Source organism: Aplidium turbinatum, chromosome 2 (genome assembly GCF_918807975.1).
Source record: "Aplidium turbinatum chromosome 2, kaAplTurb1.1, whole genome shotgun sequence".
Classification (NCBI taxonomy): Eukaryota; Metazoa; Chordata; class Ascidiacea; order Aplousobranchia; family Polyclinidae; genus Aplidium; species Aplidium turbinatum.
Genome location: NC_137473.1, coordinates 27,956,873 through 27,971,542, shown reverse-complemented (window position 1 = coordinate 27,971,542; position 14,670 = coordinate 27,956,873). Strand labels below are relative to the sequence as shown.

The 14,670-nt window shown below is 36.7% G+C and overlaps 1 protein-coding gene across 1 annotated transcript in view; it reads left to right on the top strand.

Annotated features, from left to right (window-relative positions):
* Window positions 1-14,670, top strand: part of LOC145788471 (uncharacterized) — a 259,392-nt gene that overhangs the window by 103,202 nt on the left and 141,520 nt on the right. Inside the window, exon 18 of the mRNA XM_082600235.1 lies at window positions 4,421-4,539. Coding sequence (XP_082456361.1) covers window positions 4,421-4,539 — 119 coding nt within the window. The remainder of the gene's footprint in view (window positions 1-4,420; window positions 4,540-14,670) is intronic.

Genomic DNA, 14,670 nt, shown 5'->3' with positions numbered 1-14,670 from the left:
TCATCGCTGAACACAAGGTTTGGCAGCGTGCCTCCTCTTTTAATGCGTGAGAGCAGAATTCTGGCTCTGTAGAGACGTTTCTCAATGGTATTGGCATTTAGCAACTGTTTTTTCATGTGTTTGAATGGGCTCATCTTCAAATCCTTCTTTAGAACTATGAACATGGTTTCATAGGCCACGTTCGCCTCCTTTGCCAGTTTTTGAATTGGATCTCTTGGGATTTCTTTGCACTTTTTCTCTGGTTGCTTTTATCAACTATTTTGGAGTTGTAGCGCTTCAAGGGCGACCTTGGCCAGGTCGATTTTTGACATTTCCAGTTTCTTTGTGCCTTTTAAGAGTTGTTCAGACCAACATTGTGATAATTTTTAAATCCATGCAAATATCACTCCTTGACTTGCCCGATTTGAAGAGCTCTACAATAGCTATTCTTTTATTCAAATTTTCATTCATGGCCTATAACATTTAGACCTAAAAATATATAATCGAGAAATATTCAATTTATTTACATTGCAACGCTAAATATTAATTTTAAGTACTGTTGTTTGAAGTTGTAATTATTGATGACCCTGTATTTCATGAAATTGCAAGTTTTGTTTGCATAAAAAGCTTGTGTAATGTGTTTGGAATTGCAGAAGACTCTAATAGTTTTGCAGATATTCAAATGAAACACTGTTGCATATTATCAAACATTTTTTTAAATCACTGCAGTTTCTATTCACCAAAATGTTCCAAAGAGCCACAACTAAAGATTTTAAAACCTTTGCTTGGACTTCTTTTAACCTTTTACTTTTTGTTTGTATGATGGTTTTGATCGTTGTTTTGCCTACTAAGAAAAAACTTTTTTGCTGACTAAATAAGTTATCTGTACAGCTTCCTGTGTGTGCTTAAACTTTTTATCTCATGTGGTTTTATACTTAATCGCTGTACCTTGTCACTTTCATACTGACACAGCAATCTCTAGTTTGACCAAATCACAGATTTCAGAACTTTGTTATTTAAATTACCACACTTCATTGTTAGTTTAGAACAGGACTACTCAACTGGCGGACCGCGGTCCGAACCCGGACCTTCTTGGTGCTGATGGTGGACCTTGAGCTTTTAGAAGAATAACCTCATTGCCTCCTTTCAGGGCTCCTTTGAACAGATTTATACTGGGAGGAAGCAATTTTTACTGCGATTATCCTAGTTGCTGGGGGGCTTCGACTCCCGGACTCCCCAGCCCTTTCTTAAAAATCCAATTCGAGTTACATTTTACCAAAAAAAGTGGTTTGGTACAGATAACTTAACTTTCGTGGTTGCGTGTGAAATGACTTATTTACTGGACTGCTAAAAATGTTCAATTTGTCAAGCCGGACCTTTGTTGACATTAGTTGAGTAACCCTGGTTTAGAACAACATCTAACGACATATTAGCCCAGTGGTTCCCAACCGGGGGGAATTCCCCACTAGGAGGGAATTTTGCAATTTTCAGGGGGGAATTTGGTTTTAGGATTGTAAACCTTTTTAAGCCTAATAAGGTGGCATATTTAAAGCGGAAATAATTATTAGATTAACTCCCGATTATTCAAGCAACTGTGCACTGACATGGATGCAGGCCATCACGTAGGCCTACTTCTTTTTCATTCAAATACTCGATGGGCTTTCAGGAGGAAACGTAACCAAGCGAGTGCTTGAGCTCAGAAACGAGCTTAACTTATTTTTTGATCTTTAAATAAAATTGGAATTTGCTGCCTTGATGAATGATGACAGATGGATTAGATTCCTTGTTTATTTGTTTGATTTGTTTGTTCCATTGAATAAACTAAATCTGAAAAAGCAAGAGAAAAACACCAATATAGTACGGTATATATCCAATTGCCATCTCCGTTTAAAGCAGATTGCACATCAACATGGGTTATCTGTATCTATGAGCCATTGACATATTGATACCATGTGAATTTACAAGCTGTACTCCTTCCATGCTGGCTCAAGGCAGGTTAGAGGAGAGTGAATGATTAATGTCACTGTTAATAGGAGATTGTCTTAAGGTACTAGAAGGCTCTGCTGTCCTGGTCGAGGAGGACTACGTTTTGTCTGGCCTCTACCTTTTGATCAGCCTGGCTTGGGTGGCCCTTCAAGAAGCAGGTGCCAGTACCACTCAGCATTTAAAGATACTTTGGAAGCTTTCACCAGCAAGCTTGATGATTGAAAGAGAAAAGTTAGAATGAACAATTGAACATGTTCCCATGTTAAAAGGATTATCATCGGTGGTGCTTGTTGACGGCAAAGAACAAGTTCTTCCAGAGTTGGAAAAAGAATTGATTTTGCAACATCTCACAGCATTAGAACTAGAATTCATTCGATATTTCCTGAAGTTTATCATGATAAGCTTGATTTAATACGAAATTCATTCACATTGTTGATGGAAAACCTTCCCGACAAATTGCAGGATGAATTTTTAGAACTCAAAACGGATTCTTGCGCAAAAGACTTATTCAGAGAAAAATCATTTACTGGATTTTGCCAATTAATGCGCAATTCCTATCCCAAAGTGGCAGAGAAAGCTATTCGGAGTATCCTCCATAGTTTGCTCTATGCGAATCAGGTCTTTCATCTCTTGGAAATGAAAACAAAACAGAGAAACAGATTAGACGTGGAGCGTGATTTTCGTTGTGCTCTTTTCAATACTCTTCCACCACATTAATGAGTTGTCGAAACAAAAAATCACAAGCTTCACACAGACTGTTAAATGCATTGACTGTTATATTTTGAGTGTATTCTTTGAATAAAATACATTTCAGCACCCTTCTTCATTAATTAAATTATTTTAGTATGAAAAGGAATATTAGGCGTACAGACTAAAAAGCTTATTACTAGCAAAAGTTTAGTTTATTTTCCAAGACTTAGATTAAAATATTAATGTAAAAGAGTTTTTAACAAACTAAATTTATAAGGGGGGAATTTATATTTGAATAATGACTAAAGGGGTCCACCGGATAAAAAAGGTTGGGAACCACTGTATTAGCCTATACAGTATGTTCGGTTGGCTTTAAGAGCAGCATAATAAACTAATAATGATGTGAAAGTGTATTCACAACTTCAAGCTGGCATTATGCGACTACACAGACATTGCAGGTCGTTTATAACACCATAGTTTCTGCTAACTGTCAGATTTAATCATTCGCCTCCAGTCATTGCCTCCCATCGCACGTGTAGCTTACAAGGCCTGTCATGGTCGAAAAAATTTTTAATTCTTGACCATAAAGAAACCTACTACTGCCTTGTGACAAGTAAAATCCACAAATTTCTGCAATCTTGACATGATAACACATTGTTTTTACTGGTAGCCTATGTAGTTTTTGCTTTGTATTATTATGCAGCAGACTATGTTATAAATGTTTTTGCAATGGCATAAAATAAACTACCCATCCCACGCAATTTGCAAAAAACATAAGATTTACATTTAGCTGGTATAATTTCATTGAAGTAAATACTGTACAACTTCTAGAATTGTTTGAGTGATTTTGTTGTTTGTGGGTATGAACAACTGATGTACGTTCAAAACACAAATGTATTTAAAAAAGCCAATAAAGTGAAAATGCATTTATTTGTTTATATAATTTTTAATTATATAAACAAACATTTTGTTATAATAAATTAGCTCATTACTTCTTTTATGCATTCAATTCATTTTGGGATTTACTTGTTATGATAAACGTTACTTATTTTCTACATTTCATAAACCAACCTCAAATTGATGCAGACGTGGAAACTCTAGATCAGGGGTCACCAAACTTTTTTCTCTGAGGGCCGGATTGCTGCGAGATTAACAGCTGTAGGCCGGATGCAAATTGTGAAAAGATATACAACTAAGTTATTTAGAATCTCCATTGACTTGAATTGAGCACAATAAAATAACAAAGTCAGCGGTGGAATAGCAAAGTTGTGATAAAAATCGAAAGGTTGCTGGAAAAGTTATCCCCTGCTGTGATACACTACAGGGCATCGTGCTCTTGAAAAAACATTACACCTTTCCAAATTTAGCTTAGGCTGTCCCCATTTGTGGTGGCCTAATCATAAACAGCAACGTCAGTCCTTTACAAAAAGTTTGGTAACTTTTTTCCTCAACAGTTGTAGTGCAGCTGTTATCTCCGCAGCACTTGGCGGGCCGGATGAAATCAGTTCGCGGGCCGGTTCCGGTCCGCGGGCCGTAGTTTGGTGACCCCTGCTCTAGATCATGCAATCACCAGGCTAACGAGGTTCTGGTGAAGCTAGTAGGCTTAAGTTACTCACCCCTTAGTGGAAACCTACACGTTATGAAACGTCAAAACAAACGTAATCCTCATTGATAGTGTGTTTTCTGTCATCACCTCACCATTGTTTTTAACTTTAAAACAAAGTGCGAGTGATAAACAATTCACACACTTGTTATAATTTTGCAGAAATGGAAGCACAGTAGGCAACATTGATGGAAGTACAAATAGTACCAGCTCTACAGTAGATGATACTGATGTATCTGGTGCATTTTCTGGCTCCACAAATTTCTCTAATCCTACAACAAGTTTGTAAAATCTTTATTTTTGAAAAATCGTGTTTGTACAGGCGTTGATGATTATCGCAATTAAAATGTTTATGTGGTTGGTCTATTTAAAGCTGCTGGTGTACAATGGCTTAGTTCTATATGTGATCTATATGTGAACATTATTTGTGTTTTTACTTTAAAGATAAATGAAAAAATTGCAGCAGAAATTTATTTAAAAGATTTATGGCTATTACTCTGGCACTGGCAGTAATATTTTGTGATACTGATAAGATTAGAACTTTGCAGGAATAAAGCTTTAGATTATTTTGTTCTGAATTAAACTAATTTTCTACTTGTACACTTTTAAGTGATAGACAGCACCAGCGTACCGCTGATTTGTCCCATCACCAAGAGTTGAGTGCTGATTTTTAGTATATGTAACAAATATGTTGTTTTTTTTAAATGCCATAGAATGTAGATGAATGAGTGCGAGTTTAAATGTAAGGAAACTCATTACAAAATTTCCCGTTGGTGTGTACAAAATGTAACACGATCTTGATATTTGGACGTAGATTATTTCGTGAGTGATCTACTTGTGGCACAAAGTTTGTTTTGACTGCAGTGTGCAAATCAGTTGTAACCAATGGCGGAAATAAGCCGGAACGATCCAAAGCGTTGCATCGGTAAAAATTGTAATATTGTTTTTTCAAGTTTGACTGGAGCAAAGTTAACCCTATCTGTAGCGACACGGGGCTTTATGAGGACGCCCCACTCTAGTAGTGATATATTTCACAGAAGGAACTATGCTAGAAATGAGAAATTTCTTTACTTTTTGTTTTTATTCTTTGCGAATTTTCTAAACCTAAACTGATCATTTTTCTACCTTCCTGCCCTTCACAATAAGCACTTCGTCTCAGGTGGCTAGACATTTTCGTGCAACGCTAGTTATATATATGTTAATGTTAGTGCAATATAAATGTTAGTGCAATTACTTTGGAATGTAAAAATGCCTTATATTTATGAGAAAAGGTAATTTTTTGTTTATTTTAGCATTACTTTATGTTATAATTCAAAAATTTCAATTTTGAAGCTATTTTCAGGAAATTAGAATAAAAACCGACTTTCTAAAGTTTTTTCATCTCAAACAATTTATTTCAATAAATTTGTTGGGTAAAAGTTTAATTTCTATACGCACAACACACATGGCTATTATCTTGTAAAATATTTTGGTTCTGTGATTTTCATAGCTCCCGTTATTAGCGATTAATTAGCACGGGCTAAGATAGCCCATGACGTGCTTTCCGCGTACAAAAACAGCTCGTATGATAGGGTAAAAAGTATGATTTTTCAAATAATAAATAAGAAAACGTTGACGAAATGAAAAGGTAGAGAAATCAGCAAAAAAAAATATTTTGGTTCAACAGCAGCTAAATTAAAAAAAAACGGTGAGCGATGTTAGCGCCCAAAATAGCATAATCCGTCACCAGCAATCAACGCATCAAGGTGATTGCATAGTTGAACAGTGCCTCCCAGAGTTGCAGTAGGGGATTAGAGCAAAGAGAAGTACCGTTAACACGATAGTTGTTTTCTGTTACTTACAAGATAAATTCATGGAACAAAATCCTTTGACTGTGCTGCGGGACAAGGAATTCAGTTTTTCCTCCGACATAGGCAAGGTTGTGGGAACTTTTGTGTGCCAAGCAGCAGCAATTGATTTAATAGAAATTTTGCCCTGGAAATTTGACCATAATTATTCATTATGGCGTCTTGGTTAAAAAATTTGCTGGCCTTTGAAGTCTGTGACATTACAATATGTAACGTAATAATCAGAGTAGTCCTTTAATAGTCACCAAGATTGGTATTGAAACCATTTGTTGCATGAAAATAAGTCAGCGTAACATTATCAAATCATTTTATTTCAAAAGTTCTGATGCATATACGATGACATACACACATCATAAATATAGACTATAGAGCCAACCATATCTAAAGCCAAAAACACAAGGGGCTATTAGTGCAGAGCTCTTTCAAATAAAGGGGAGAGGTCAAATAATTTTTTTTTAATGCAGCTTTAGCTCTGTATTTAGGATACAACAGTATTCTAAGAGTAACAGATTTTCTAAGGGTCGAATGCAGAAAGGTAGCTCAAAATAAACCTAACTTAACGTCAAGCTCTTCTCAGGCAAGCGGAGTTTCAGTCAAGCTCGACTTAAAACTTGAGCGCGCTGCAGAAACTAATTTGCAAGGTCGCTTGGCCAAGCCACCCTTTGAGCTGCGCTTCATAATAAAACTGGTTTTATGCCACGTTTTTGACGCAAATTGTGACGTCACTCGACTTGCAATGGTGATTTTTGAAACCTACCTGACAAATAAAGTAATTGTAAGTTTAGAAGTTGTTCGTGTAATTAGGGATGCTTTATTAATGACATCATAATACCTTTTGTTACTGCACAATTGATTTTGAAACGCAGTTTCCACTTGGTGGTAGCAAGTTAGTAGCCTGTTGTAAGACAAAGCATGTTGACAGCAACTAGCAAGCATGTAGTAGACAACAATTTGTAGGCTACGAGTTGCCAGGGGCGCCGGAAGCGGGGGGGGCAGGGGGGCCTCAATTTTTGTGTGGATGGGGGGCAATGGTGCCCTTTTAAGGTCATGTAAGCTACTGCACATTTTGCAATATAGCAATTTCTGCTATTTCTTTTCAACCTAATTATAATCTTTTATTTTTGCTTCAACATAATATTCACGACACAAAATCTGTATCACTGTAGGTTACATCATTATAACATAGCATGATGCCCTTCCGTTCCATTGTTTTTTGTATACCTGACACTTGCAATCTTGCATCATTATTCGATAATGAGCTGAAAGATGAGTATTATCGCTATATGTTGTTTTAAAACTATAAAAAATGGGCCTTTCAGCAACAAAAGTGCCCTTTTTTCATAATCCTGCCCCCCCCCAGTGAAAACTCGTTCCGGCGCCCCTGCAAGTAGCAGTTGTTTTTAACAACTTTGTAACTGAAAAATAGCAGTGAACCAAAAATATCTGGAGGTTTGTCAAGGGGCTAAATAGGGACATTTTACCTGTAACTCAAATAAATCTGGTCAGAATTTTATCTTTAACCTGGTCGTATGAAATGGTGCTAGTAAGCTTCAGCATTTCCAGAAAGGCCTACAGTGTTCTACAGACGGAGAATGCACATTTTAGCAAGCTTCAAAAAGTGCCCTGCACGATGGACTGATTACACAACTTCACCGCAATCCTTTGAAATCCAGTTTGCAAACATGCTTAAGTCAAGATCCGCCGCTGTTAAGTCGCCTTTCATGGCGACTTAAATTGGTGGCTCAAAACCTGGAATGAAACGAGTTTTAAGCTAGGCTTAAAGTAAGAATAGTTTCTGCAGCGCAAAACTCGGCTCAAGCTACTATCTAAGCCCGGCTTGCTTAAAACTAGTTTTGAGCTACCTTTCTGCATTCGACCCTAAGACCTCTAGAAAAAAAATTTGAATTTTTGTCCAAAATTCCACTCCTTCCCTAAAAATTACTTTTGTCATAAAATTGCCTTGTATTGTTTCATTTGTATGGACGTTACTTTTTGTTTATGGCATTTGAAGTTCAAATATTGTTTGCTATTGTACTGAAACAAGTTAAAAATGTTACAAAATAGCTGCAAACAGTTTTTCTGATCTTGCCATCATCATAAAGCATGGTAAAGTGGTAATTTCGCTTTATGCGCATGACTAGGTTAACCTTGTATCCATTTCATAGATTGCCATCACTAACTTTTCTAGCAATGGTTGCAACCATCACTAATTTACATACACAAGGCCTACTCCTCATAGCATCTTTTCACATATAAACTAGGTGGGCAATTGCCCACCTAGTCCCTTTGCTTGCCCCCCTAGCCCTTTCTTTGCCCCCCTAGTTTGAAACTAGGTGGGCAGTTTTTAAGACTTAATTTTTGTTTAAGTTAGATCCAAGTTAAAGAATGAACAGCTAAATGGAAAGCTTCAACATACATTTAGAACTTATGAGCCTACCTTTGACCTTACTTATAATATCCTTAATGTTTCATTCAAGCAGATTAATTATCAATTTGTGTTGTGAGTAGGCCTACCTCAGGGTTGGAAGTCGTTAGTCAAAAAGCAATGACTATTTCACTATTCGATAGTTCCCAAAAAAGCAATGACTTTCCGCTATCGATACTTAAAAAAAGCAATGAATAGCAATTACTAAAAATATTGTATTTTATTGTAACTTATTTGCGTATTTTACAAACGACTCTCACAGGCATGGTTATTCTGAACCATGTTGCCGCAAAATTTTCCTTAATCCTTTAAAGTTCGAAAACTGTAAGGGGACTAGGTAGGATAGTAAACCGAAAACTAAATCTCGTAAATTCGTTTTGACGACGAAGTAAGTGAACATCAAAAAACGATTCAGCAGTTCTCCTAAATATCGATTAGTGAAAAACGAATAATGATCTCGTTGCTTGCATAAAAAAGCAGTGAATAACGCGCATTCAAAATTTATTTTTAAAAGGAATGGATGTAAGCATTCGATATTCAGAAAGCAACGAATAACGCTATCGAATAGTGACAACTAGTCGTTACTTCCAACCCTGGCCTACCTCAAATTTTGTGTGAGGTTCTAAATGTTTGAATTACAGAATTTTGGTTCTTGATTCTCATCAAAATAAAATACCAGCTCTTTAGAATCATCTAATTCTGCAAAGATTCAACTCATTATAATATCTTAGCAGTTGTGTTTCATATAGATTATTATTATAGTTGTTTCTTTTTACTTTAGTACAAGAGACCTCTGCAACTAACTGTTGCTAGATTAAATTTTATTACATTGTTATTTACAAAATATTGTGGGCGGGGATGAATATAGGAATCAATTATGGGTCTCAAAAGTTTAGTCTAGGTATAATATAGGCTACCTTTTTACCCACTATTTGCCTGAGAAATCTACATTTTTAAGCTTAGGCGGCTAGGCCCTATGCATAGGCGTAGCCAGGGGGGGGGCGAAAGGGGCCATGCCCCCCCCCAAAATTTTCAAAGTTTGGATTCCGAAGTTGAACGCTTTGTTGAAAATATAATATAAATGGTATAAATTTATATTGTTTTTCAAGACATCTGGCTATTAACACCCCCCAGGACTTGTTTTAGACACACAGAAAGACACCAATAAATTTTGCAAATCGTAAATCGCGCAAAGTTTACGCGATTTACGCTTCTTTTAACTAATCTGTGGAAGCAATTTCAGAATCGCTTACTCTGTTGGGTTGTTTTGTAGCTAAGTTGTTTTGTGTTCTCTAATTTTTGCCCGTTCGTGTGTAACAGCTACCTTTAATAAAATAGCTGTTTATTTGTCTTAAAATTTCATACACATATTACCCTGAAAGTGTTTCCAGAAAGCGCTATAATCCATTATTTGAGTGTATGTTTGCAAAAATTTTCCGGGGGAGCATGCCCCCAGACCCCCCTAGAATACGCGTGCCTTCGGCACGCTCTAACCCCCCATCACCTTTCTTGCTTAACCCACCAGGAAACGCCACTGCAGATGTCTTAAATTAAACACATTGTCGTTCTCTTCAATGCATCAAATATTTGGCCCCCCCCCAATTTTTTTTTCTGGCTACGCCACTGGCCCTATGTGTTTTTCGCTCGGGAAAAAAATGCCCTTTTTCCCATCATTTACGCGCGAAAAGTGCCCTTTTTAACATAACTCTCGCGCTAAAAGTGCCCTTTTTTGAAAATTTGCCCACCTAGTCCCAATTTGTGAAAAGATGCTATGCTACTCCTGGGCACGACCTACATCGGACCTTGTCATTAAACTTTTCACAGTGTCTTAATAATAGTTTTATTTTACAACTTGTAGCATGATTAAATGGTTGCAGTTTTGAAAAAAATCTTTCCAAGTAGGGCAAAGGCAGGTTAGTTGATACAAATTTTACATAAAATGCGTTTTTTCACAAAACGCTAGGTGTAGCGACGCAACTTTAGGTGCATATGAAAGCTCATTCATAGGGTTACTTTTTCGCCAAGTTTGGCTCCTTGCATTTAAATAGCAATCAGTTTATGCACCTTGGAATACAACATTCTATAATGTATCAACTAACCTTTCGAAAAGGTTAGTTGATACACTCTTAAGGTTAGTTGATACACACATTGCAGTCCAGCAGGTTAGTTGATGCATGGCTGTATTCAAGCAGAAAAATCAGGAAATAAATGTTCATGAGCAAAGCAGTGAGCAGTGTTTTTTTTAAGGTGTTTTGGGGGACCAAAACGGTCCCCCAAATTTCTCCAGCGGTTTCCAAAAATTTGGACTTGCAACTACAGTAGAAAAGTAATGGTTGTTTCTCGCTATGTCTTAAGCAAATATGGCTATTTTTTGGTATTTAAATGAAACACTTGCGGTCTCTTAAAACTATTTAGCGGTCACCCAAACCAAACCTTAAAAAAAAACTGGCAGTGAGTAGGCTATTACCGTCCACAATAAAACACATCACACAAACGAATGCCCTTTTTGTAAACAATTATATTGTCAGATTAGTAGGCCAAATCCCACTACTTCAAATAGTTGCTCCTTCTGGAAGACCCTCCTAAAGCATTGGGGTATGGTATTTTATAAAACTGTGGCATACCAGTTATGTCTGATACACAAACCATTTATTGAATTAAATTATACAAGATATTGAATTATTATCTGTAAAACATAATGCAACCTTTTTGGGCACATGCCAATACTTTTAAGTTTGTTATTTTTCCCATAGCAATTAAATTTTGGGGCACTAGCAGACTTGTCAAAATTTTGAGGAAACACTGCCCCTAACTATCACATCATTGACTTTGCCCAATACATTCTAGGCCTATCTTAAGGTTAGAGGGGATTGATGTAGATATTGCATAAAAATTGCCATAAAACCTTGACAATTTTGGTCATGCAGGTTAGTTGATACAGTGTCTCAACTAACCCATAGATTAATGTATCAACTAACCTTTTCTTAAAATTTTGAAAAACATGGATGTCATTTTGCCAACACAAGAGTTGGAAAACTTTTTCACTTGCACATTGTTACCTTGCCTCAAGATACTAAATCTCACCTATAAGTTAATATTCTACCTTAACTCAACTTTCTCTAATTCATTGTAATGAAATTCTTATAAAAATTACAAAAAACTCTAAATTTCTAACTTTTTTCAATCTTTTCCAAATTAAGCAACTCTACGCTGCCAAATCTTTATCTGATATAATTATCATAACACTTGACCAGCTGATGGCAGCATTTCCCAAAAATATTGTTTATTTTTTTTGTTTTGGGGGGTGTATCAACTAACCTGTTGTATCAACTAACCTGTCCTTGCCCTACTGGTAAATATCTGTATGAGTAGTGCAATGTTGTTATAGGGAAAATTATTTATGGTCCGGAAGTAGGCTATTTTTATCGTGAAAGAATAGACCGCATAGGCTAAGCCTATTATAAATATGTTACCTCAGATACTTAGACCTGGAATAAATTTTACATATATTCGCATGCAAGCAGTACAGAAATATTTATGGACTTCACTGCACGAAAGAGCAAAAACCCTGCAAAAATTTTGAAATGAATTTTAAGTGAATATGATTTTGGTTGTAGAGCCATATATATATGATTTTGGTTGTATATATTTCAAATTATTTGTTAATTTAGCCAGCTCAAAAAAAAAATTGAAAACAAAACTACATGAATGGACCTTTATCTTTTAAAATTACCAGTGATCCAAATGTATGCGTAGTGCGAAAAATACTAACCAAAGAAATAGAAGAGAGTAGGCTACCGCTCCAAATTGATAAATATAAGAATATAAGTGGCACACAAGTATGACTTCGTTAGTAACGAGGCCTACGTATCAATCTTATCATGAAAGAAGGTTTAAAGCTATGCTTTTGTAGGAATGATGTGTACTGATGAAGTGATTGTTGTGTGGCAAAATCTGTACAATACCCCTGGTTCAATTTAATGTTTTAGCCTACTCTCTATTTCTTCAATACACAATATCTGTATTACCGATACGCTTTTGCGCATAGTCATGCACACAAAGCAAAATGGCCACTTTACCGTGTTTTACGATGAAATCAAGACCAAAAGATGTTAACGGCTATCATACAACATTTTTAACATATTTTAGTTCAGCAACAAACAATATTTGAACTTTAAATACCTTGAACAAAAAATGACCTCAATGCAAATCAATCTCTGTCCTGAAAAATAATTTTCAGGACAGAAATGTTAGAATGTACTGTTGTTTCTTAAAATCAGGGCTAAAGTTGAAATTAAAATTACCCCACCCCTCCTCCGTATTTCAAGTGAGTTTTTGCACTTGATATTTTTTTAGAAACATTTCGATGGAGCGATTACGAAGTACATAGCCTTCTTCAATGCATTTTGGAAAGACAGTTAGAAGTATACAAAGGTCATCAATAATTAATTGTTACAAGAGATCCAATTCAAACACTGGCAAAGGAGGCGAACGTGGCCTATGGAACCATGTTCACAGTTCTCAAGAAGGATTTGAAGATGAGCCCATTCAAACACATGAAGAAACAGTTGCTACTGTAAATGCCAATACCACTGAGAAACGCCTCTCCAGAGCCAGAATTCTGCTCTCACGTATTGAAAGAGGAGGCACGCTGCCAAACCTTGTGTTCAGCGATGAGAAGAAATTTGATATCCAGCATCATTTTTACAGTCAGAATGATCGTGTTTGCTCAAGAGATAGTGACGTGCAACCCCGTGTAGTCACTCGGAGACAAGGGGCAGCATCAGTGATGGTGTGGGCCGCAGTCAACGAATCAGGAAGGAGACCATTAATTTTTGTGGACCAAAAATGTTGTGGAAACATATGTGGAGGCCATCTGCCAGTAGTGGCGTGGCTGGCTGGTGATGATGACTGGCACTCAACTACATTCTTTATGTTATTCTTATGCACTGCACCCCCACTCAACCTCGGCAATGCTGTACTTCCTGCTTAGAGTAGACTCGGCTGGCATGTAGTTGGAAATAGATAGCCTGTCTGCAGAGGTGCGGTGAGTCTCTTGGAGGAGGATGAAGAGTGCCTGGTTAATATGGGCAAGCTGCTCACAACTTTGATCTTGCTTGTTGTGTAGCCTTCAATGTTGAGCTGCGGTTTGGTGGGGTGTTAACGGTCCATTGTCCCCTGGAGCTGTGCCATCCAGGTAGAGGCTCTTTGTAGACAAGTTTCGTTCCTCATATGCCTGGATGCAGATGTTATTCATAGGATGGGGCACGATGAGCCACTTATCGTCCATCCCATCTTTGATAAGTAATTACAAGACGACGATATATGCTTTGTGCACGCTTTTGATTTATGTTAATCCTTGTAATTTTTTCAAGCAAAGCTATATTTGACTTGTATTAATATTGTCTCGTGTAAAGTTATAATTCGGGGATGAGCTTGACAGAGAAATGTCAAAATACATTGTTTTCAGGTAGAATTCAGTCAACTTATTTAACTCGATTGCAAGACTATTCAGGTTATTCTTATTACGTTTTAAAGTAATAAATAAAAGCAAAAAAGTTGGATTATTTTTACACTTAGTGTATAGCCAAAAAAAAATGTTGTGGTGCCAAAGATATTTCAGCTGTTTTCAGCTAATATGTGGTCAGTTTTTGTCTATCCGGTCCAGTTTTGTAGTCACGGTGATTCCACTGCATGAGTGAATTCATGTATAAATGCTCATTGCTCATGTGAAATCTATTCAAGAGTCAAATATATTGTCAAAATACACAAATCACCTTCAGCAAGCCAACAAAGAAACTAAAAACGTACGCCCAAACATAGGATTAATAAGTATGGTAGCTTCTCCGTAATCTTCAGCTTGCTAAAATGTCTGCTATAAAGCTGCGCTTAAAGATTTACGAGAGTGAACCGCAAAAGCATCATCGCGTTTAATAGACCAGCAATAATAAGCTAGCATGATAGCATCCCATCTCCCTTGATATGTGACTTCCATCTCACTAATGTCTTGATGAAATCGCTCCCATTGCTCGTCACTCAAATCGCCAAGATTTTCAGGAAAGTAGTCGATATGACTGTGCAAAAAATTAAGTTTTATGCTCATGTTGACATCAATATCCTGGAGTCTTCTGAGTGAGTTA